Here is a 23,253-nt window from a genome sequence, read left to right as displayed (position 1 = left end):
AAGACTGGCTCAGTACCAAAGCCCCCAAACCAGATGACAACTCCAGTGGCTGTTCTAATACTAATAATCAAGTGTTTAACAATATGAATTTCAAAACCCGGTCCCAACTGTAGCCTTTGAATACTCCTGATAGTGCCAGGTGGGAGGTAAGGGGAGTGTTTACTTAGTTACTCTGCTACTGATGAAAAGGAAACTTAGCATTCCAGAAATCCCAAATCAAAACCGTCCAAAATGCAGATTTCAAAAGGGTGTTTAAACAGGATGTATCTGAATAAAGAGGAGTGATTTCAAGAACATAGATCAGGTTGGACAGGGCGGCCTCACCAGCCAATGTGCCTCACTCAGATACAGAAAGCCCATCCCCCTTGCAGCTCCAGTGTTATCTCTATGTACAGAAGCTGTGAGAGACTTCAAAAATCCCCAACAAAAGCAAAGTCATCATCCAAACCGACCTTCGACCTACCATCCGCCCTCCAGAGTCAATATAATTTTACAGGTTTATGAATGTGAGTGTGGCCTTTTCAGAACACAAGTCAGGTGGCAGGGCAGGGGAAAACAGTTTCATTTTGGGATAATGAAAAAAGCAACAACAACAAAATGAACTGATAGTATCATTTACCTGTGAGGTGACCATGACTATCTTCAAAATCTGCAGACCCAGTTTCCACGGAATCTGTTGTCGGGCTCGGAATTTCTCACAAGGGTTCATGAAGTAAAACTTGAGGTCTTCCCGCAGACGCTCTTCCTTCACCTCTGAATCAAGATGAGCCATTGCATCTCTGCCACAGAAGATCGATTTTTATTTTTTAAATTTTTAATTTTTTTTTGTTTTTTCTAGGGCTGCACCTGCGGGCATATGGAGGTTCTCAGGCTAGGGGTCCAATTGGAGCTGTAGCTGCTGGCCAACGCCAGTCGCAGCAATGTGGAATCTGAGCCTCATCTGCGACCTACACCACAGCTCACGCCAATGCCGGACGGATCCTTAATTCACTGAGTGAGGCCAGGGATCAAACCCACAACATCATGGATGCTAATCCGGTTCTTTAACCACTGCGCCATGACGGGAACTCCTCAATTTTTATTTATTTATATTATTGTTTTATCTTTTGTCTGTTTATTTTTTTAGGGCCACATCTGTGGCATATGGAAGTTCCCAGGCTTAGGGCTGAATTGGACCTGCAGCTGCTGACCTATGCCACAGCCACAGTAAGCTGGATTGAGCAGCATCTTCGACCTATGCCACAGCTTTTGGTGACGCCAGATTCTTAACTCTCTGATCTTCTTTGTTGCTAATCAGGTTTGTGACTGATGAGCCACAATAGGAACTCCTGAACATCAATTTTAAAATACACAGGAGTTCCCGTCGTGGTTCAGTGGTTAACGAACCTGACTAGCACCCATGAGGACGAGGGTTTGATCCCTGGCCTTGCTCAGTGGGTCAAGGATCCAGCATTGCCGTGAGCTGTGTAGGTCGCAGATGTGGCTCGGATCTGGCATTGCTGTGGCTGTGGTGGTGGTGTAGGCCGGCAGCCATAGCTCCGATTGGACCCCTAGCCTGGGAACCTCCATATGCTGCAGGTGAAGCCCTGAAAAAGATAAATAAATAAATAAATAAATAAATAAATAAATAAATAAATAAAATAAAATAAAATAAAATAAAATAAAATAAAATAAAATAAAATACACGGAACAGCCTGTCCATCAGAAAGCATCTCAATAATACTTTCTGTTCACATGCCTTACCCATTCTTACAAGCAAAACTCTCTCCAACCAGTGGATTCCTTTTCACTTACAAATCTGAAAATTACTTGGAACCGTCTATTGCCTACCTTTACACATAGCTACCCATCTGATTCAAAATGGCCATTATCAAAATCAGAAAAATAGGATTTTATTTGCAAGACTTGTCAATTCCTACATCTTGACATATAGCATTCACCTGTCATTGGACTAGTAAAAAAATTAGATGGGATACTTTCATGATACTCTAGGTGTAGAATTGCAGAAATTCGGTATAGACTAATAGAATTAAATTGTTGTGGAAATGGAAGATCTCTTTTCTTATATATGAGTGATAATGGGTTTTTGGTTGTTTTCTTGTGACATCTCTGCCTCCCTTTGCTACCAGATGAATTCTGATCCCCTGGAGTAAGTTGGGAAGTGTTTCCTTCTCCTTTGTTTTCTAGAAGAGTCTTTGAAGGATTAGTGATATTTTTTAAATGCTTGCTGGAATTCCTTAGTGAAAGCATCTGAGCCCAGAATTTTCTTGTGGGGAGATTTTCAATAAAAATTACCTAGTATAGTCCTAAAAAATAAAAAAATAAATAAAGAATCCCTGTTTTATAACTCACACTGAAAGAAGAATTATGTCTCCTTTTTTGGATGATATATCAGTGATTATCTGATTCCAAAATATAAATACCTTAAAAAGGTTAAAATAGCACCTTTCTATGTCTATTCAGATATTTGTTCATTTTATATTAGTAAAATTTTGCTTTTACTATTTCAAGGGCTCCAGACTCAGGAATGGGCACATGACTCAAGTTAGGCCAATAAGAACAATGAGATGGGTTCACAGGACTCTAACTGTGACTGATGGAAGAGGTGTAGTCTTCCTAGCAAGTAGTCCCCAAAGTGGGGAGAGCAGAACAATCCTTTGAGAGAAGAGAAAATATTAGCAGTTTTATTTCATTCTTCATCTTAAAACTGAAAAAATTGAACTCTACTAATAATTAATATAACATGTAGAATAACAGTGTTATATGGTAGCATATAATTTACAAATAAATACATACACATTGAGGATATGTGCTTAACTTTTACTGTTGAATGCATAATCAGTAAAGTTTGGGGATCACACACTTAAAAGCATAGCGCATGAGTCTAGAGTTCCTAGAAGCCATCATAGGAGAGACTGCCAAAGAGTGGAGCCAACACAGAGGAACAGACAAGACTGCCTAATGACAATGGTTGAATTCCTGGATCCAGCTGTGCCTGAAGTCATCATTCTAAGACTTTCAATTTGAGCCAATAAACACCCTTTGGGGCTTAAGCCAGTTTACGTTAGATTTCTCTTTCTTAAAACAGGAAGCGTCTTAAAGTAGGCTAGGTTATTCAGAAGACTCCTGCTGGAAGGAAGGAAGGAAGGAAGGAAGGAAGGAGGGAGGGAAAGGGAAAGGAAAGGGGAACCATACTGATAAATGATGGCCACAACCCAGCCCTTTGAACCTTGTGCCTGGGTGAGCCAGGGCATGTCAAAGGTGGGCTTGCTTGGTTTAGGAGACTCCAGCCTGGGATTGCCCTTCGTTTCCTGTAAACACATGCAGACCTCTCCAGATTTTCATGCTAGGCCTATGAGAAAACCAAGGAACATGAAGCGACCAACCTAGAAATAGCAGAAACAGGGCAAAGTGTATCGGAATCAGGCCGAGATTAGAAAACAACCATGCTCACCACGTTTAAAAACAAATATAGCTAAAAATATCTTTAAGAGAAAATTAGGAAAAACAAAAGACTTCGAGAAAGCAAAAATCAATGGCTAAAATGAGTCTCATTTCAAAAGAATAGGAAGACTTTTTAAAAGTTTTTCCCCTGCCTCTGCTAGAGTTACCGCTTGATTCAATCCAACCAATTCACTGAAAACTTAGTGTGCTGAGAGACTGCACTGGGTGCTCAGGACACAAAGCTGAATAGGTTCCTGGAACTTCAGATGCTCAGCACAGGGTGGGAGAGACAGACTTGTGTGTGTAAATTCACAAGTCATCAAATAGCTCAGTGGATCTAGTAACGCACATGCAGAAAGTGTGGAAGCAGAAGACACCTCTGGGGAGAGGGGTTCAGAGAGCCAGAGGGAGAATCATGTGACCCTTCTTAATACCCTGTGTGCTGAGAGCTGTGGGGCACTTGAGGAAAAGCACCGAGGGAGGCATTTCTAAGAAGGAGGTGGCTTCTTAACTGAGCCTGAGAACCACATCCTCCAACACAGACTTTCAAACTCCGGAGAATGTGATGCCTGTTTGAGCAAGACCAAATTCAGCGTTAACCACCAGCACTTTAGTGGATCTGTGTTGCTAATGTGTTCATCCTGATGATTCACGTCTCTTCATTCAGTAAAATGAAAACAGTCTCTGAAAAGCTGTGATAGAACCCTGAGAACTGAGAATAAGGCCATGGAAATTCCTCCCTGTACAAACTCCAGCCTCTAGCATGAGAAACACTGTACTGAAGAAAGAGGATGTTGTTTTCTCAAAAAGAGTGGTGTGAGACACAGCACAGCACGTCAAGTGCTCGGTGAACACCTGTCAGCTAAGCTCTGCCAGAGATAAGAGCTCAGAAAGATATGAAGAGATAAAGGTATAATAAAATGTGTTAAGTGCTCTAATTGAAGTATGTTCTGAACGCCCTGACACAGAGAGAAGGGTACTGATGTAGCTCAACTCTTCCAGAGGTTTTAAGCAACTCTTCCAGCTACTGGTTTCCTCAACTTATATGACCACTAAGTTTTTTATTTTATTTTATTTTATTTTATTTTATTTTATTTTATTTTATTTTATTTTATTTTATTTTATTGCTTTTTAGGGCCACCCCCATGGCATATGGAGGTACCCAGGCTAGGGGTCTAATTGGAGCTATAGTCACGGCCTACGCCACAGCCACAGCAATGCCAGATCCGAGCCACATCTGTGACCTACACCACAGTTCATGGCAACGCCGGATCCTTAACCCACTGAGCGAGGCCAGGGATCAAACCTGCATCCTCGTGGATACTAGTCAGATTCGTTAACCACTGATCCATCATGGGAACCCCGTGGCCACTAAATGTTTAAGAAATGATAACTGGAGTTCCCCAGTAGCTCAGTGGGTTAAGGGTCCCATGTTGTAACTGCTGTGGCTCTGGTTAGTGCTGTGGCTGTGGGTTCCATCACTGGCCCAGGAACTTGCACACGTCATGGGTGTGACAAAAAAAAAAAAGGAAAGAAATAATAACCGATGCTAACATTACCCTACGAGATCTTATTAAGAAGGTAAGTCTCTGACAAGGGAAAAAAAATGCAAAGTAGCAGATAATGATCTTGGGGATGAGTGTTAAATGGTTTATACAGCTATACCCTTCCCAAAGTTTTTCACTTAGGTATTCAGAAAACAGCTGTAGTACTCCTAGCACTGTGAAGAATAAAAAGAAAAATGAAAAAGCTAGCATGAAAAAATTTCCCCTGAAGCATACAGGAGCCAATAGTTGCAATATAGGATAGTACCAGCCAAATGTGAACACCTGATGATAGAGTGATAGAAATACAGAAAAAATATTAATGATAATTTGGTTCAAAGGTTCTGGCATCTCAAGGAAAATGCACGTATGTAAGCTTTCTAAACTTTACTTTTCTGAAGGTTCCCTCTGGCCCTGCTCCTCTCAGTTTGTAGGTTTTCCCCAGTTCCCTGGTAGGTGAAAGGCATTAAACATGCACATACACATGCACAAACACAACCTGACATCTTATTGCTATAACAAAAATATGATACTGCCAAAAAATAGTGCTAAGTGAAAAGAGGAAAAACTAAGAAACAAAAGAGAGCCAGGACAATATCCTAAGTCTAAAACATTCCCACATTTGACACACATTTATTCAACACCCTCCAGAGCTGAGCTCTGGGCTGAATGTTTGGTCCAGGAGGCTTGAATGCTGTGATTACAGTCTGGTCAGCAAGAATTGGATCATCAGGAGAAATACTTCAACTTCCATCACAAATGATGAAAAATCACCAACAGGTTTAGAAAAGGATAGAGAGCTGCTAACTGGTAGGAACACCATCAGGGGAAGTGAAAGTGACTACACAATAAAAAGAGTTTAGGAACAGAAATCAATGAAGGTCTAAATTTCACCGATTCATCAATTAACTATAGGGCAGTTGCACAACTGAAGCTGCAGGAAAGAAATAAGAGCAATCATGACTCTTAATGAATGATTTTTGTTCTTACTAAACTACAGGAAATATATGGCCTAGATTTATAGAAGCTTAATAAATGTCACAAAGATCCAGATATCAAAGGAAAAAAAAACCCCATCATTTGTAAGAATAAATGTAAGACCTGGTACAGAATGGTAAGTCACCTATATGGTGGGCTAAGGAAAAGCTAGAGAAGCTGGAGGGGAAAAGTAAATAAGATTTAGGAAGGAAGCCTGACACTAATACTGTGGGGAGAAGTCAGGAAAGAAACTCATTAGAGATCATTTAAGGCTTATCATTTTAAGACCAAGGGCAATTCCAGCTTTACCAAATCAATGACTAAAAGAGTCTATGGAAGCTTGAAGTTTTGAGAAAAGCAAAACAGGACAAATTCCCAGTAATTCTTAACCTCATAAACCCCCATGGAACCTGTGTAGGCTTTGACCTTTGCCTCGGAAAAATGTACACAGCAGTTTCAGTGATGGTACCTTGTTCCTGTTATCACAAGCTGCGCAGCAAATAAGGAACCAGCTCAGACGGCTACTGCTTTTCAGCTTGTATGACCTTTATCCTCAAAAAGGGATGTGAAAGTTTGTTTTCTATTGCAGTGGCCTCCAAAGTGGGGTATGTACATACAAGGTGGGTTTGCAGGACATCCACTGAGTGTGAGAAGAAAGGGTTGGGACTTCTAATTGTATTAACTGAGCAAAGAGAAGTTAAGATTTTTCAAGTTTCAATGTATGAATTATTACACAGCTAAGATACCCTCACGTAGTCAAAAGGCCAGATGCTTCTATTTCATTTTGGGTTCACAAGGTGATCTGGGGGAAGAGTGAAAGTTCCTAGAAGGTTCCTGGTGTTGAAGTGGTGCCATCACTGGATTTCAACATATTCCCACCACTTAGGACCTATTTGGGCCCGCTTAAGCATATTTTAGAGTATATTACCCATTTTGGTTAACCCTCACAAAATGCCTAAGGAACATAAAGATTCTTGCAAAACACTGACTGCTTGTAAAATCAATATAAGCCTAAATTAACATCAAGAAAATGGGAGAGCTAACAGTCCCCTAATAAAATCTGTGTTGGCCATGTGTTAAAAGGAGATGAAAAGCAAATCTGATCTGAAAAAAAGGTGAGGAAAAAACCCAGATTTATCAAGAAAGTATTTAAAATGTTGACTAAATCTACTATTGTTAATGACGAACCTGGCCCATGTTGCACACCCAGTCACCTGGGGTGTCTCAAAAGTACTGATGCCCAGTTTCCCCCTCAGAGACTCTGGCTTGTATGATGTGGGTATAGTCTGGGCACCAGGGATTTTAAAAAGCTCCCCAAGTGGTTCTAATGTGCACCTGGTTTGAAAGCCTTACCTGAGAAATTTCCTTTGCTGTTCTCTTCATTTTACAAACGACATAACTACAGTGCCTTGATGTTGCAACTTGCCCAACTATAAGAATCCAATTTAGAGCAAGAACTGGATCCAAGGATCCAGTAAGAATCTTTGTCCAGTATCCCTTCTTGATGTCTGAATTAAGCTTTCTTAAAGAGCCAAGAAAGAGAAAAGTGTGATGTTCAAACAAACTAATGTTTCAAACATAACTTTTAAATTTAAAACAATGTGATGATTTGGCAGGCCACAGCATCCCAGTCCACAAATTCAGGAGATTTCCAAATGGTCATGTTATTGAAATGAGAAGGAAAAAAACAAATAAAGCCATGTGATGGAATGAACCCAACATTGACTCCCTCCTGGCATTTTTGTGCTTCAGATTCTTTAGAGCAAATACTGGATATCCATTCTAAACCTGCTCAGAAGGAACTATCTCCTGTTGCAAATCCTAACAGCCACCTCTCAGGTCTTGGCTTGGTGGCTGGGCAGCACTTGATCCAGCTGACTGCTGTGTCCCTGGAACAAGCTCTTCTCTTCACTTCTAGGACATCCCATTTCCCCAGTTTTCTTCCTTCCTCATTGGGCTTTTCTGAATCTCTTTCATTGGCTCCTCTTCCATCTGACTTCCAGATGCCAGAGTGCCTCAGGACACAGTCCAGGGCTTGTTTATCCTCTAAACTCCCTTCTGGAAGAGTTCATGGAGTCCTGTGGCTTTAAATACTATCCACATGATGTAGACTTTCACATTTGTATCTCCAGCAAATCTCTCTCTTGAACAGACTCCCTTATCCAACCTCTTCTTTGAAACTCCACCCACATGACTAATAGGTTTCTCATACTAATCCTCCACCCTCTTCACACAGCTGCTCAATGCCCTGATCACACACATTCATCCAGATGTTGCAGCTGCAACCCCTCATTCTGTCAATACTCCTGAACACTGGATGCTACTGGCTGCCTAGTCATCACCTGGGAATTTTTCAGTGCCTGACTTCTAGCCCCTAGACATTCTGATTTAATTAATGATGCCCAGGTATAATCTGGGCGTTGAGGTTTTGAAAAGCTTTACCAGGCAATTCGATGTGCAGCACAGTACAGGAACTTTTGCTCCAGAGTCATGCCTTGATTTCTCCTTTTCTTCAACCTCCACACCCACTCAATCAAGCCTTCCTTCAGAACACTATATAGAGTGGTCCCCTTCTCTCAGTATCCACTGCAGTCTCCCTGGTCCAGGTATCATAACCTCTCACTGAACAACTGTAACAGTTTCCCAATTCTCCACATAGTAGCCAGAGGAGAAATTCTAAAAGTCTAAGACATTTAACTCCCCTGCTGTGAAGTGGCTTCTTCCTGCTCTCAGACTGAAATCCAGTCCTCTAAGTCTCCTGTCTTCTCTTCCCCTTCCTTATCACTTGATACCTTCCAGCACCTCCTTCCTGGCCCTGGGCATGTGCACTTGCTATTTCATCGACTCTACTTCTAGTCCCCCAATTCTCTGTATGTTCAGAACCTTCTTGCCTTCACTTCTCACCTCTTTAGAGTAGGCTCCTTGGAGTCCCACTGTGGCTCAGCGGGTTATGAACCTGACTAGCATCCATGAGGATGTGGGTTCGATATCTGGCCTCACTCAGTGGGTTAAGGATTTGGCATTGCCATGAACTGCGGTGTAGGTGGCAGACGTGCCTGGATCCCCAGTTGCTGTGCTGTGGTGTAGGCCAGCAGCTGTAGTTCCCATTCGACTCCAAGCCTGGGAACTTCCATATGCTGCAGGCAGGCTTTAAAAAGAAAAAAAATAGAGGAGTCTCCTTGACAACTCTATTAAAAGAGGCCTCTCCCACTGCCTCTTTCATCAATTCATTCTTTTCATAATTGAGATTGTAATCTTTATTGGTCTTGCCTACAAGAGAATTTCATGAAGGCCCAGTCTTGGTCTTGTTTATCCCTACATCCCCCAGCATACAGCAGAGTACCTTGCATGTCATAGGTGTTCAGTGAATACTCTTGGAAAAAAGATATGAGTCAGCGAAGGAGATGATAACCCTAACTATGTGAACTTTTCCTCTGCCAGTACCCGTTAGGATCAAATAATAATAAAACAATGAAAAATATAATAAAAACAATACACAACAATAGAAAATCTAAAATATTGATGTAAAAAATTGAATTAGAAACATACTGAAAAGGAGTTCCTGTCATGGCTCAGTGGTTAACGAATCCGACTAGGAATCACGAGGTTGTGGGTTTGATCCCTGGCCTTGCTCAGTGGGTTAGGGATCTGTGAACTGTGGTGTAGGTTGTGGACGCAGCTCAGATCTGGCATTGCTGTGGCCCTGGCATAGGCCGGTGGCTACGGCTCCGATTCGACCCCCAGCCTGGGAACCTCCATACGCTGTGGGAGTGGCCCAAGAAAATGGCAAAAAGACAAAAAAAAAGACCAAAAAAAAGAAATATACTGAAAAGTCTTGCTTAGCCAAGATACATTAGAAGGTTTTACGTAATTTAGTTTCAAGTTTTTTGATAAAAAAAAATCTTATTTTGTTTCAATTAATATTTATTTTATTTTCCAACTGTACAGCAAGGGGATCAAGTTATCCTTACATGCATACATTACATTTACATTTTTTTTAAAGTCTTTCCAAAGAACAAATTATTCAATGAATTGTTATCATAAAAACTTGCAATCCACTGGGGAAAGAGAAAGTCAGAGTCCTCCCTCAAACCAAATGCAAAAATTAAACTCAGACACATTAAAAAAATAAAACTGATAGAAACATGAAATAGGATTATTTATTTATTTATTTATTTGGTCTTTTGTCTTTTTTTTTTTTTAGGGCCGCACTCGTGGCACATGGAGGTTCCCAGGCTAGGGATCTAACAGGAGCTGTAGCTGCCAGCCTACGCCACAGCCACAGTAATGACGGATGCGAGCTGAGGCTGCAACCTACACCACAGCTCACGGTAATACCAGATCCTTAACCCATTGAGGCCAGGGATTGAACCTGCAACCTCATAGTTCCTAGTCAGACTTGTTTCCGATGCACCATGACAGGAACTCCCTAGGATTTTTAAAAATATAATTTAACTTGCCTTTCTACATGTGAGAAAATTCAGAAACCAACAAAAATGGCTGACGGATCTTAATACAAAAATTTAAGACTTCAAAAAATTAAAAGACAAACTGGGGAAAATGTCTACAATATATTTAAGCAGGCAAAAGTTGACTATCTATTAACTGAAGAGAGCTCCAAATTATTAATAAGAAAAGGCCAACTCAGGCAAGGGTCTGAACAGGCCAATGAATATTTAATAACAACAACAACAAAAATTTCCTAAGTCATATTGGTAAAAAATCTATCTTAAACTTCATTCATCCATAATGAAAAAAAAAAAAACCACACACCCTTCTATTGAAAGGAAATATAAATTTTTCAGGGCACTTGGACAGCATCTAGAAGAGTATCTGATGTAGGAGTAAAAGTTCCGTGGATTTACATGACCAGTGTTTAAATAACCAGTCAAAAAGATGGTTACAAAAATGTTCACTGCAAACCTATTTGTAACTTTGTATTGACTTAAAGATGTCTATGACATATTGTTAAATTTTTCAAAGTTACAAAATAAACATATTGAGGTCTCATTTTTCCAAAAAAGGTGTACTGGACATTTATTTCTATACAGAGACATTTTAAAAGTCTAGAAGTGCATAAGCCAGAAAAAAAATAAGATGGGAAATCTCTTTGGAGTAGTATCATAGGTAATTTTCATTTGCTTTTTCAAGTTTTCCATATTTACATTTTCTTTTTATTGGCCATGCCCATAGCATGTGGAAGTTCCCAGGCCTGGGATCAAACCTGAGCCACAGCAGTGACAACATGAGCTGAGCAACCAGGGAACTCTGATATTTTCTTGGTTTTTGGTAATCAACATGTGAATTCTTGAGTTACCATTATGAGTTAAAACAAACTATTTCAGGAGTTCCTGTTGTGGTTCAGAGGGTTAAGAATCTGACTAGTATCCATGAGGATGTGGGTCCAATCCCTGGCCTCCCTCAGTGGGTTAAGGATCTGAATCTGGTGTAGGTGTGGCTCAGCTCTGGTGTTGCTGTGGCTGTGGTATGGGCTGGGAGCTGCAGTTCTGATTTGACCCCTAGCCTGAGAACTTCCATATGCTGCAGATGTGGCCCCAAAAAGCAAAGCAAAAAAAAAAAAAAAAAAAAAAAAAGAAAGCTATTTCAAAGAGCCTATAATACAAATCAGGTAATCAAATATTTCCCTGCCCTTAGTTTGTATGTGGTGGATGGGAGGGGAAGAGTAGGGGAAGTAAATACAGAGACTAAATAAAACTCAACATTTCTACAGCAATAATCATGTTGGCTCCAGGATGAATGGATCATGTTTGCTCCCAGGGCAATCTGACAGGTGGAAGATTTTTACCCAATCCCAGCAATTTCCACATGTTTTTTTTGTTTGTTTGTTTGTTTTCTTTCACTCCAACCCCTACATGAACTGATTTTCTCATGATTTGCTAATCTCAAAAGAGAAAGGAAGAATTATCCATATAGCTCAAGTTCTGAGGTAGTTGGGCTCCAGTTAAAGGAAGTTAAAGGGGAAAAAAAAAAGTCAAAGAAAGAAACCTTAGTTACCACCTTAGTTACCTTTCTGGCACAGCTTTCAGAACATAAGTGACATGGTCATTCAATTCTGAGAAGTACCCAGAGAAGACCGCAGGGCCTTTTCCTTTTCCTCTAGAGCCTCCCATAAAAGATGACAACTTTCAGGAATTTCCCTAAAGACAACTGTGCCACCAAGTTCCTATAAAATCATCTCCCATCACCACTTTGCTGCCTCAGGGCCAGCAGGAAAGCAGAACTAGAGGTTGGTTTCTTTTTTCAGTGTCTTTAGGGCCGCACTAGCGGCATATGGAAGTTCCCAGGCTATGATTGGAATCGGAGCTAGAGGATCTGAGCTTCTCTGCAACCTATACCACACTTCACAGCAATGCTGGATCCTTAACCCACTGAGCGAGGCCAGGGATTGAACCCATGTCCTCATGGATATTATTTGGGTTTGTTACTGCTGAGCCACAACAGGAACTTCTTAAAGTGCTTGTTCTGAACAAGCCATACCTCCTATCCTTCATATTAAAGAATCAGCTCCCAGGGTCAGAGAAAAAGTAAAGCAAAACTCCATTTCTCAGCAATACAGCATTCCAAATGACCAGTCAAAACTGGAAAAGATGACTGGTATTATGGCATCCGATACATTTTGCTTTCTTTAACATTTTCAATAAGTTATAAAGTTGTAACTAAACTAAAGTTACCATTTTTTCCTCAAACCACTGGATGAGTTTCCCTTATTGCCAGACAAGCCCACCTCAGTGCCAGTCAGGGAACCCCTAGATTCACACTATCTCTAGCAGTTCCCTCTAGTTCCTACAGGTGCTTGGATTTTCTTAAAGCCCACCCTTTAAATTGTGGGCCTCCTGGAATTACACCAAGGACAATTTTCCAGAATCACTAGCCTCACTAGGGACCAATTATTGTCTAACAGTTAGTTTAGACTGAAAACATTAAATGTCTTCAAGGGAAGATAGCAAAAACACAAACTTTCAAAGGAAAAGAAAGGAAGCAGTCCCCCCCCCCCAAAAAAAGGAAAGAAATATCTATTGGCAACATACCCGAAAGCTCTCTTGTCACACCAGGGAAGACGAGGTGGGACCCAAGCTCAAAACAGAGTAGAACTCTCAGCTACAGGCAGGCTGAGGAATGTGGGAAGGAAAAACCCTAGGTGATTGCCAAAGCAAACAAATATGTAAACACACCAAATCATTGCTTTACCCATCTGACACTGAAGAGAATACTTTGGTTTGATAAAGAAAATGAACTCTGAAAACAAAATTACTTTTCTTCATGAGGCCCAGAACATATGATGTAAGAGCTCACTGAACGGTGACCTCATTCTTGGGAAATGACACTTGGAGACCAGGCCTTGGCTAAAGACAACAGCCAAGCTTCAGAGAAGATTCCACTTTTAGTTTTCATAGTCAAAGTGTTTTCTCTAGCTACTATTTTGGCCACTTTGAAGATTGTAGCCACAAGAAGCCACCTGTTTGTCCACTGTTTTATGAATTGTCTTATTCTGGGTTTCATTTCACTGATGGAGGCCAAGCCAAAGGGGTTGGCTGTCACGTATGATCACCCTGAATTTCAGTTCTGTATTTTCTGCCACTCTGTACAGAATGTGTCTCCCTACTCTTCCTATGTGCTTAGTTAACATATTTTAGGTGTATTTATCGTTACAAACAATGCTTTTGATATACTCCTTCTTAGGAGAAATGAACATGGCCTCCTCAAACACTTCATCAGTTTGTATGTGCAGGAGATCTACCAGTTTGTATGTGCAGGAGATTAAATGAAATTGGCATTATTACAATGGCTTCTTCATGGAAATGGTCAGGAGAAGTGTGTAAATGTGATTGTTTGTTTGTTTTTCTAAAGTGGCCTTGCCTGTGGCATATGGAAATTCCCAGGCTAGATAGGGGTCACATCAGAGCTGCAGCTGCTGACCTACACCACAGCTACAAGCACACCAGATCTGAGCTGCATCTGCAACCTACGTTGCAGCTGGTGGAAAAACCGGATCCTTAACCCTCTGAGCGAGGCCAAGGATCAAACCCGCATCCTCACAGAGACAACATCGGGTCCTTAACCTTCTGAGCCACAATGGGAACTCCAAAATGTGTTTGTCTTTAAAGAGTCCAAGACACAGATCCTGTTTTCTGGAAGTTTTGCTAAAGGAAAAGGGAGAGTTCACAGTAATAGAAATTTGCCTTAAAGTATGAAGAAGAAGATGAGCTAAAATCTTGGAATAGCATCTTCCTATTGAAGATAGGAATGCTATTCCAAATTCCCCCAAACTTGTGCTGTGTGGTTCATGTATCACAGAGGCGGTGATCAGGTCCTAAAGTATGAAGTATACCTCCTACCTCTGGGAGAACCAAGCAGTTAATTTCCTTCATATAACATCTCATAATTTGTATCCTGACATCATGGAGAGCTTCTCCTACCTCTTTCTTTGGTAGGGAGGGCCCTTACCTGTGGCATATGGAAGTTACCAGGCAAGGGGTCGAATCGGAGCTTCAGCTGCTGGTTTATACCACAGCAACAGCAGATCTGAACCGCGTCTGTGACCTACACTGCAGCTCATGGCAACACTGGATCCTCAACCCACTGAGCAAGGCCAGGGATTAAAACCTAGTCCTCTTGAATACTAGTTGGGTTCATTACCACAGAGCCATGATGGGAACTCCTTCTCCTACCTCTTTCTTACTGACTCCTTCTTCCAGTCTCAGTTTGTGATGAAACACAGTCCTGTTTCCCACTGGTACTGTACAACCAGGCATATGCATAATTTAAAACTGAATCCCCTGAAAACTTATTTACATGTACGCCCAAGTGCCTGCTCTGTACTCTAAGAATGGGAGCTTCTGAAGACACTCACTGGACAGGATAAAACCATTTAAGTCCTGAAGAAAATGTGCTAAGAAAAATATGAAAGTCAAGACTGAACAACAACAAAAAAAAGATGATATACCATACCCACCATAAGTGCAAGGCTGTTTTTCAGTCCAAGTAGAAAACAGCAAATGAACCCACAATCGATTTCCCCCCTACCTTTTAGGACTGTGATTTTAGGGCTATGGTTGCACCAAAGTTTCATCTTCTAATTCAAAATTTGTCTTTCAAAAGTCTAAGAAATACATGCCACAGTTGCTTGGAATTAGTTAAATACTTAACTGGACAGCGACCAGAATTCTGGTTTTCCTCATGGCATTAAGTTCATTTATAATATTGAGAGGCCATGAAGGAAAGGCAGGAAGGTCTCCGTACAATTTTTAAAAAGTTTAACGGCCCACCACTGTATTTGTTTTGTAAGCAGAAAACGGGGAGCCAAGGCCTGTTTGTGCTCACTATGCCAGCTCAGCTGCAAGGCTGGATGGTTGGAGCTTTGACCACGAAGGTGGGGCTGCTTGGCAGCGCCATGGGGCTGAACTGTGTGTCTTTTCATAAAAGCAGAGGAATCGGGGTTAACCACACTATAACCCTCCCACCTGAGGAAAAGGCCTGTTTGTTCCGGAAGGCAAAGCCCAGCCTGATTTAACTAACTGCAATCAAGGCAGCAAGAAAGCTCTAGTTTGGAACAGGAAAGCCATCCACTTGAGGATTTTGCCAGAGTCCAACGTGCAGAAAGATGCAGCTCAGGTGCCTTACCTGACGGTTAACCTAGAAACACCTGATCCTTTCTCTGGCTCTCCGGCATGGGAAAAAGGATCGTGCTGCGGGGCCATGCCTGTGCCTTCAAAACTGTCCAAGGCTCTCGGGAGCTCTGAGGAATCCGACCAGGAGGAACCTTTCCGTGCACTTATTTTGGCCTTGAGGGGAACGCCTCCGCTGAGGTTGGATCCCTTCTGGGCAGGCCTCCTGCCTCTTAGTCCTTCTCTCTTACCTTTCCAACCAGCCTCTTGGTGCGCGCAGACCGAGGCCCGAGAGCACGGGCGGGGTGGCGGGTGTGGCAGGTACTGCTCCAGCGGCCTCCGTGACGGGGCTGCCAGGCTGGTAGGTGCGCGCCGTGGAAGAAGGGGCGCATGGCCAGGCGCTCCCGCCCGGGCTCGAGTCCCCACCTCTGCCCGGTAGCCTCCTGCCCCGACTGGGCGAGCGGGGGAGCCGGCGGAGAGTGTCTCAACTTGGTGCCCTGAGGCATTTTTTCCACGCGTCAGCGAGCCGGGCTCTCGGAGTCCCGGGCGGCGGGCGGTGAGAGTTGGGAGACAGAGTGGAGGTGCGAGCTCCGGGAGACCCAAGGAGTAAAGCAGCCCAGGAGGGGACGGCGGTGGGGCCCCCGAGAAGCGACTGTGGATGGAGGAGTGCCTCACGGCGATCGCCCCCGGGGTACTGACCTGCAGTGGGGACCGTGGGACGGACCTGAGGCTCTGCTCCACACTGGTAGGTCCAGCACCTCCCTGCCGCGAGTCATGGTGCTGCCCAGAGCGGCGGGGTTAGGAGGTTTGCTGGGTGACGGCGGGGCGGTAGTGCTCGGGAGAAGCGCCTTCTAAAGGCGCCCGCGTGGAGGAATGCTGGGCTGCTGGCGCGCCCTCCGCACCGCCCCCGGGCGGCGGGGCCAGGCACTCCCTGCCCTCTGGGGCTCCGGACTTGTTTCATTCCTTCCTTAATTTCTGCATTCTTTTCTGCTTTTCTACATTCATCCCTTTGACCATTTAAAAAGTTATTTGTATTTGATAAATGTAAAGCCCAGGGCTGAGTACTGTACACGCGGGGTTAAGAAAGACACGGCCCTTTCCCTCCAGGACTTCACATTAAATTATCAAGTTCATTGGGGCAAGTTCATTCCTTTTGACGTGTATTTATTCTGAAGTGCAGGACAACAAAGCTAGGTGACACGGGTCAGGTTTTGGAGATGTTAAAAGTGCTACAGGCGCGCAAGGGGAAGCAAATGGAATCGCCTTTCTCTGGAAATGTCCACGTGGCCCGCGCGGGCACAGAGGAGTGGCGCAAACCTGCAGGACCCGAGCCGAGCCGGGAGACTCTGTAAGCCACAGCTGCTCTTCCTTCCGGAGAGCGAAAGGAAGAAGCCTGTGGGGAACCGGACATGAATCTTAGAGGTGAGGGTCGCAGTCACACCCAAGTCCAGCTGAAGCTGATGTTGATTTGTCAGCTCAAAGCGGCCAATAGTCTCTTTGCCAGGGAGCCCTCTTCCTACTGGCTGCAGGAGTTTCAGGTTGTCTGAATAGGCAAGTGTCTAAGAGTTCTCTGAGTTTAACTAGGGCAAAGATATTCTTCCAGGTAATTATTTGAATATGCATTGCCAGGTAGAAGCAGTTGGACAGCGTATAACAGTACATTACATAGATAAAATCGTGCACAACTGACCCCTGTCCGGTGAAAAAAACATGATTTTAAAATTGCAAGTTAAGTTTTATTCGAGGAACTTACTGAAGACTATACTCTGTTAGATAGCTCTGAGGAACTGATGCAGAGGTAATTCATACATTCATATATGAATTTTTGGTTGAGAAAAAAAACGTGTGCTGGAACATCCAAAAATTACTGCTAATGGCAAAGAACAGGCATCTCAAGTTAATGATTTTAGTGTTTTTCTATGAATGGGAAGAATCTGGGGTCAATGAAAATTTTTCCTTAGATGTGTATCTGAACTGTGTGTGTGCCTTCATGCAGATAGACGCCTTCCTGAAGATGGTTCAGAATGCCTCTGTTTTTCTCCATCCTGAATTCCCCAAGGAGTGCACCATCCATGGGCAATTGGAGTGGCTAATAGCTTGATCCTTGTAGAACTGAAATGACAGGCAACACTTTTTTATTTTACACTCCGTAAAGTCATTTCCAGTAGGCTATTATGCAAAAATGCCTTATTTTAGAGGCAGTTTTGTCAGATGTGCCCACTGGGTACATTCAGGCTTGGGAGATCAGGTTTGTGTAGTCACCATCCTTGCAGGTAGGTGCAACAGCAGTGTAGTTGCTTTTTAGAAGAAATGGAGAGGAAATGTTACAGCACTGTTCTTGGGGGGAAGGATATGGACTTTAATGAAAGAGGTAACTGTGGCTTGATTGGGGAGTGTTGGAAGAAGTATAAGAAATATTATATTTATAAATATGAGGAATACATACATATAGATACTATGTTATACATATAGTATGTGTAAATATAATTTTTATGCTAAAGAATTGTAAGCCTTTTTCATTCAAAGAAAAGGCACCATGAAGAGATAACCTTTAACTTCAAAATGCTAGGACTCCACTAGGGACCACAGTCCCTTTAGAAGGGGATAGTAAACTGGTATATATTTTTTTGTATCAGCAGACTTCTCGTTATAAGTGTTTTCTTAAGCCAGGGCAATTCTATTATAACTTACCAGTGGGTAGTTAAAAGGAAAATCCATTATTAACTTTGCATTTATTAAGAGCATCTCCAAGTACAAGGGCCTGTGCTTCAAAGGGGCCAGAAGTAATCCTGAGCCCTACTAGGTGCCAAGGTTGATTTACATGTTATCTTACCAAATGCTCTGCACTCTGTGTACCATCATCTCCCTAATTGAAATGATTTCATAGAGGTTTAAAGGTTACTTCTCTGAGGTCATGCACAGAATATGTAGTAGGTCCAAGATTTCTACTTAGTCCTAAACCTTTATTCTCCCCACACTGCTACACCACTAAGACATGACCAATTTAGAGAAGTTTCTGTTAACAGTTTCACTTCTGTAACAATCTATAAACAGTTTCACAAGGTGGAAGAGATATGTAAATAGCTGTCACTGGTGATGTGTGCATAATTGAAAGGCATAAAATTATTTTAAAAAGTTAACAGTGATTAAGTTCTTAGAAAACACTGCAGAGGGAGAAATAGTTGCAAGTGGCAGCTCCAAGTATCTCAAATTTTAACATGCAAATAGAACTCCAGGGGATCTTATGGAAGCAGACTCTGATTTAGTAGGTTTGGAATAGGACCTGAATAATTGCTTTTTTTTTTTTTTTTGGTCTTTTTAGGGCCGCACATTCGGCATATGGTCATTCCCTGGCTAGGGGTCGAATCGGAGCTACAGCTGCCAGCCTACACCACAGCAATGCAGGATCTGAACCGCATCTGTGACCTATACCACAGCTCATGGCAGCACCAGATCCTTAACCCACTGAGCAAGGCCAGGGATCAAACCCTCATCCTCATGGACGCTAATCAGGTTCGTAACCACTGAGCCATGAAGCAAACTCCAGAGGGTTTGAATTTTTAACTAGAAGGTGTTGCTAATACTCTTGGTCCATTCGCCACTCTTTAAGTGGCAAGGTTCTGGAAATATTTAACCCGAGTGTTTGAGGGAACTGGGGAGGTGGAAAAGGGGAGGAGTATCAGAATGGAGGCTAGTTGGTATCAGACAGTTGGCAGTTGTGCATATCACACACACTAAAATATGAATTATAGTTTCTAGGCACTAAATATAACCATTCTAAATTAGTAAATTAATTCATAATAGGCATTAGGTTTTTCGCTTTCAAAAAGTCATTTGTTTATGGTAAAGATCCTAGTACACTTCTCACCAGGTGGTAACATTCATTGTTTTGTGCTATGCTTTGTTTTTTTTTTTAAATATCTATGTTCTGTTCTGCATATGATAGCACAAAAGTTTTGTACCCCGATTCAAATTTGTGATGACCATTAACCAAATAGAAGAATATTTTCTTACTAATGTACTAAGATATGGAAGTTTAAACTTACAAGCCTTTTTCTTGAATTTCTCTAGCAGGTTGCCTTCATTTAAAAGTTTCACTGATTTGAGTTCCCTTGTGGCACAAGAGGTTAAGGATCTGGCATTGTCACTGCAGCAGCAGAGGTTGCTGCTGTGGCACAGGTTCGATCACTGGCCCAGGAAATTCTACATGCCTCAGGCATGGCTAAATAAAAAAAATGTTCACTGATTTACCATGTTAAAGGGAATTTATATTATGAAAATAAAAGACAAGCTAATAGTAAAAATGCAACAATTTCCTGGGATAAGCAGACAAGAACAATATTAACAGTGAAGTTTATGTGGAAAAAAATAGGGGAAAATCTTTTATTTACTTATTGTTGACATCCTTTCCAATTTTTGTTGGTGTGCAATTAGTTTGTGTACATTCTAGACATTTCCTTGCCAGTTTTGGACATTATAATATTTTCTTCTAGTCTTCACTACCTCTTAACTTTGTCCATGGTATTCTTCCTCAGATGGAATTTCTTGATTTAGATCTTATGAAACTAAATTGAAGAATATTAATCCTTATATCTTGTGCTTTTCCAACCATTAAGTCTTTTTCTACCCATAGATCACAAATATTCTGCATTTCTATAATATTTTAGTTTTATCCTTCATATCTAAGTCCATTTTATTTCAGATTGGCTATGGTAGGAGAGAAGAAGGCAGCTCGATTTTTCTACATAACTGAGTCAGTTTTTAGCAAGCTATCTTATGAATCAGGGGTTGGTGAGCCTTTTCTATAAGGGGTCAGACAGTAAATATTTGAGGCTTTGTGGACTTTGTAGCAACTACTCAACTTTGCCCTTGTAACATGAAGGCAGTCAGAGACAATATGTAAACAAAAGAGTAATTTTGTTCTACGTATCATGAAACATTATTATTTTAACTTTTAAAAAGTGGACTTTCTGCAGTTTTAGGTTCATAGCAAAATGGAAGAGAAAGTATCAAGATTTCCCATATACTCCTTGCCTCATACATGCACAGCCTTCCCAACCATCAACATTCCAGAGCAGAGTAGAATATTTGTTCCAACAGATGAACCTTCACTGATACACTTTCACTCAAAGCCCATGCTTTACATTTGGGGTCACACTTTTTTGGGGGCAGTCTCTGGGTTTTGACAAATGTATAATGACATGTATCTATCATTACAGATTCATACAGAATAGTTTCTCTACCTGCTCTGAACTGAATGGTTGTGTCCCTTCAAATGTCACATGTTAAAGCCTAATGCCCAATGCAATGGTATTTGGAGGTGAAGCCTTTGGGAGGTGATTAGGTCATAATGGTTTAACTCTCATGAATGGGATTGGTGTCTTTATAAAAGTGAAGCCCCAAAGAGATCCTTGGCCTCCTCTGCCATGTGAGGACCCAGCAAAAAAACAGCTGTCTTCGAACCTGAAAGTAGGCTCTTACCAGAAAGTAGATCTGTCAGCCCCTTGGTCCTGAGCTTCCCAGCCTCTAGAATTATGAGAATCAGTCTCTGTCAGATATAAACCACCCCAGTTAATGGTATTCTGTTATAGCAGACCCCAATATTAAGACACTGCCCTAACAATCCTCTGTGTTCTGCCTATTTATTCTTCTCTTTCCCCCAACTTCCGGCAGCCACTAATATTTTTACCATCTTCATAGTTTTGTCATTTCCAGAATGTCGTATATTTGGACTCACAAAGACTCACACAGATTGGCTTCTTTCACTTAGTAATATGCATTTAAGATTCCTCCATGTCTTTTCATGACTTAGTTCATTTCTCTTCAGCACTGAATAATATTTTATTATCTGAATGTATCTGTTTATCCATTGACCTACTGAAGGACACTTGGTTGCTTCTAAGTTTTGGCAGTTATGAATAAAGCTGCTGAACACATCTATGTGCAGGTTTTTGGCATACACTAGTTTTCAACACCTTTTGATAAATACTAAGGAGCACAACTGCTGGGTTTTATAGTAAGAGCATAGTTTTATAAGAAAATGTCAAACTTTTCTTCAAAGTGGCTGTGTTATTTTGCATTCCCACCAGAATCAAATGAGAGTTCATGTTGCTATACAACTCATCAGCATTTGGTATTGTCAGTATTTTAGATTTTGGCCATTCTACTGGTATCTCATTGCTGTTTTAACTTGCAATTCCCAAATGACATATAATGTTGAACAACTTTTCATGTGCTTATTTGCCATCTGCATATCTTTGTTTTTTCTTTTTATGGCTGCACCTACAGCATATGGAAGTTCCTCAACTAGGGGTCAAATTGGAGCTGCAGCTGCCTGCCTATACCACAGCCACAGCAACATCAGATCTGAGTTGCATGTGCGACCTGTGCCACAGTTTGTGGCAACACCAGATTCTTAAACCACTGATTGAGGCCAGGGATCAAACCTGAATCCTCATGGACGCTATGTCAGGTTCTTCACCCACTGAGCCACAACAGGAACCACTGCCACCTGTTTATCTTATTTAGTGAGATGTCTACTAAGGTCTTTGGTCCATTTTTTTGGTCAGGTTGTTTTTCACATTGTTGACTTTGAAGACTTTTTAAAAATATTTTGTATACTTTTCCTTTTCATATATGTCTTTTGCAAATATCTTCTCCTAGTTTCTGTGACTTGTCTTCCCATTCTTTTGAAGGTGTCTTTTGCAGAGCACACATTCTTATTTTAATTAACTCTAACTTATCAATATTTTCTTTCATAGACTGTGCCCTTCATCTTGAGTCTAGAAAGTTATTGCCAAACCTAAGGTCATCTAGAATTTCTTCTATGTCATCTCCTAGGAGTCTTATAATTTTGCATTTCTCATATCTACAATGGAATCTACAATCCATTATGAATTAATTTTTGTAACTGCTATAAGGTCTATGCCTGGATTCATTTGTTTTGTATGTATATATCTAGTTGTCCCAGCACTATTTGTAGAAAACACTGTCTTTGCTCCCTTGTATGCCTTTGCTCCATTTATCAAAGATCAATTAACTATATTTATGTAGGTCTACTTTTGGGCATACAAGAAGAACAATCCAAAAGGCCTATGCCTATTAAGGAAAATGAATCAATAATTAATAATCTTTCAAAAGAGAAAGGACCAGACCCATATGAGTTCAGTGGTCAATTCTACCAAACAAATAAGGAAGAAATTATACCAATTCTCTATAATCTCTTCCAGAAGACAGAAGCAGAGGTCATACTTTCTAACTCATTCTTTTTATTTTATTTTATTTTATTTATTTTTTTTTGCCTTTTCTAGGGCTGCTCCCGTGGCATATGGAGGTTCCCTGGCTAGGGGTCGAATCGGAGCTGTAGCCACCGGTCTACACCAGAGCCACAGCAACGCTGGATCTGATCCGCGTCTGCAACCTACACCACAGCTCATGGCAATGCCGGATCCTTAACCCACTGAGCAAGGCCAGGGACCGAACCTTCAACCTCATCATTCCTAGTCAGATTCGTTAACCACTGAGCCATGATGGGAACTCCTCTAACTCATTCTAAGAGGCCAGAATTATCCTAATATCAAAAACAGATAAAGATATTACAAGAAAGCTGAAAACCTATATCTCTCATGAAAATAGAGGCAAAATCCTCAACAAAAATATTA

The 23,253-nt window shown here is 41.5% G+C and overlaps 1 protein-coding gene across 4 annotated transcripts in view; it reads right to left on the bottom strand.

The window, feature by feature from the left end:
* Window positions 1-16,483, bottom strand: part of MCOLN2 (mucolipin TRP cation channel 2) — a 59,584-nt gene extending 43,101 nt beyond the window's left edge. For 2 of the 4 annotated variants that reach the window (XM_047794192.1, XM_047794195.1), the window contains exons 1-2: window positions 16,292-16,483; window positions 620-779 (exon numbers count right to left, since the gene is read on the bottom strand). In XM_047794192.1, the coding sequence (XP_047650148.1) occupies window positions 620-779; window positions 16,292-16,368 (237 nt within the window). In that variant the 5' untranslated portion in view covers window positions 16,369-16,483. Of the gene's footprint in view, window positions 1-619; window positions 780-13,015; window positions 13,097-15,843; window positions 16,054-16,291 lie in introns of those variants that run through there. The other 2 variants (XM_047794194.1, XM_047794196.1) reach the window with 2 other exon arrangements.
* Between the last annotated feature and the right edge of the window lie 6,770 nt (window positions 16,484-23,253).

This window comes from Phacochoerus africanus, chromosome 8 (assembly GCF_016906955.1).
Source record: "Phacochoerus africanus isolate WHEZ1 chromosome 8, ROS_Pafr_v1, whole genome shotgun sequence".
In the NCBI taxonomy this organism is placed as follows: domain Eukaryota; kingdom Metazoa; phylum Chordata; class Mammalia; order Artiodactyla; family Suidae; genus Phacochoerus; species Phacochoerus africanus.
Note: the sequence above shows the minus strand (reverse complement) of the source record. Positions and strands in the feature narration are given on the sequence as shown.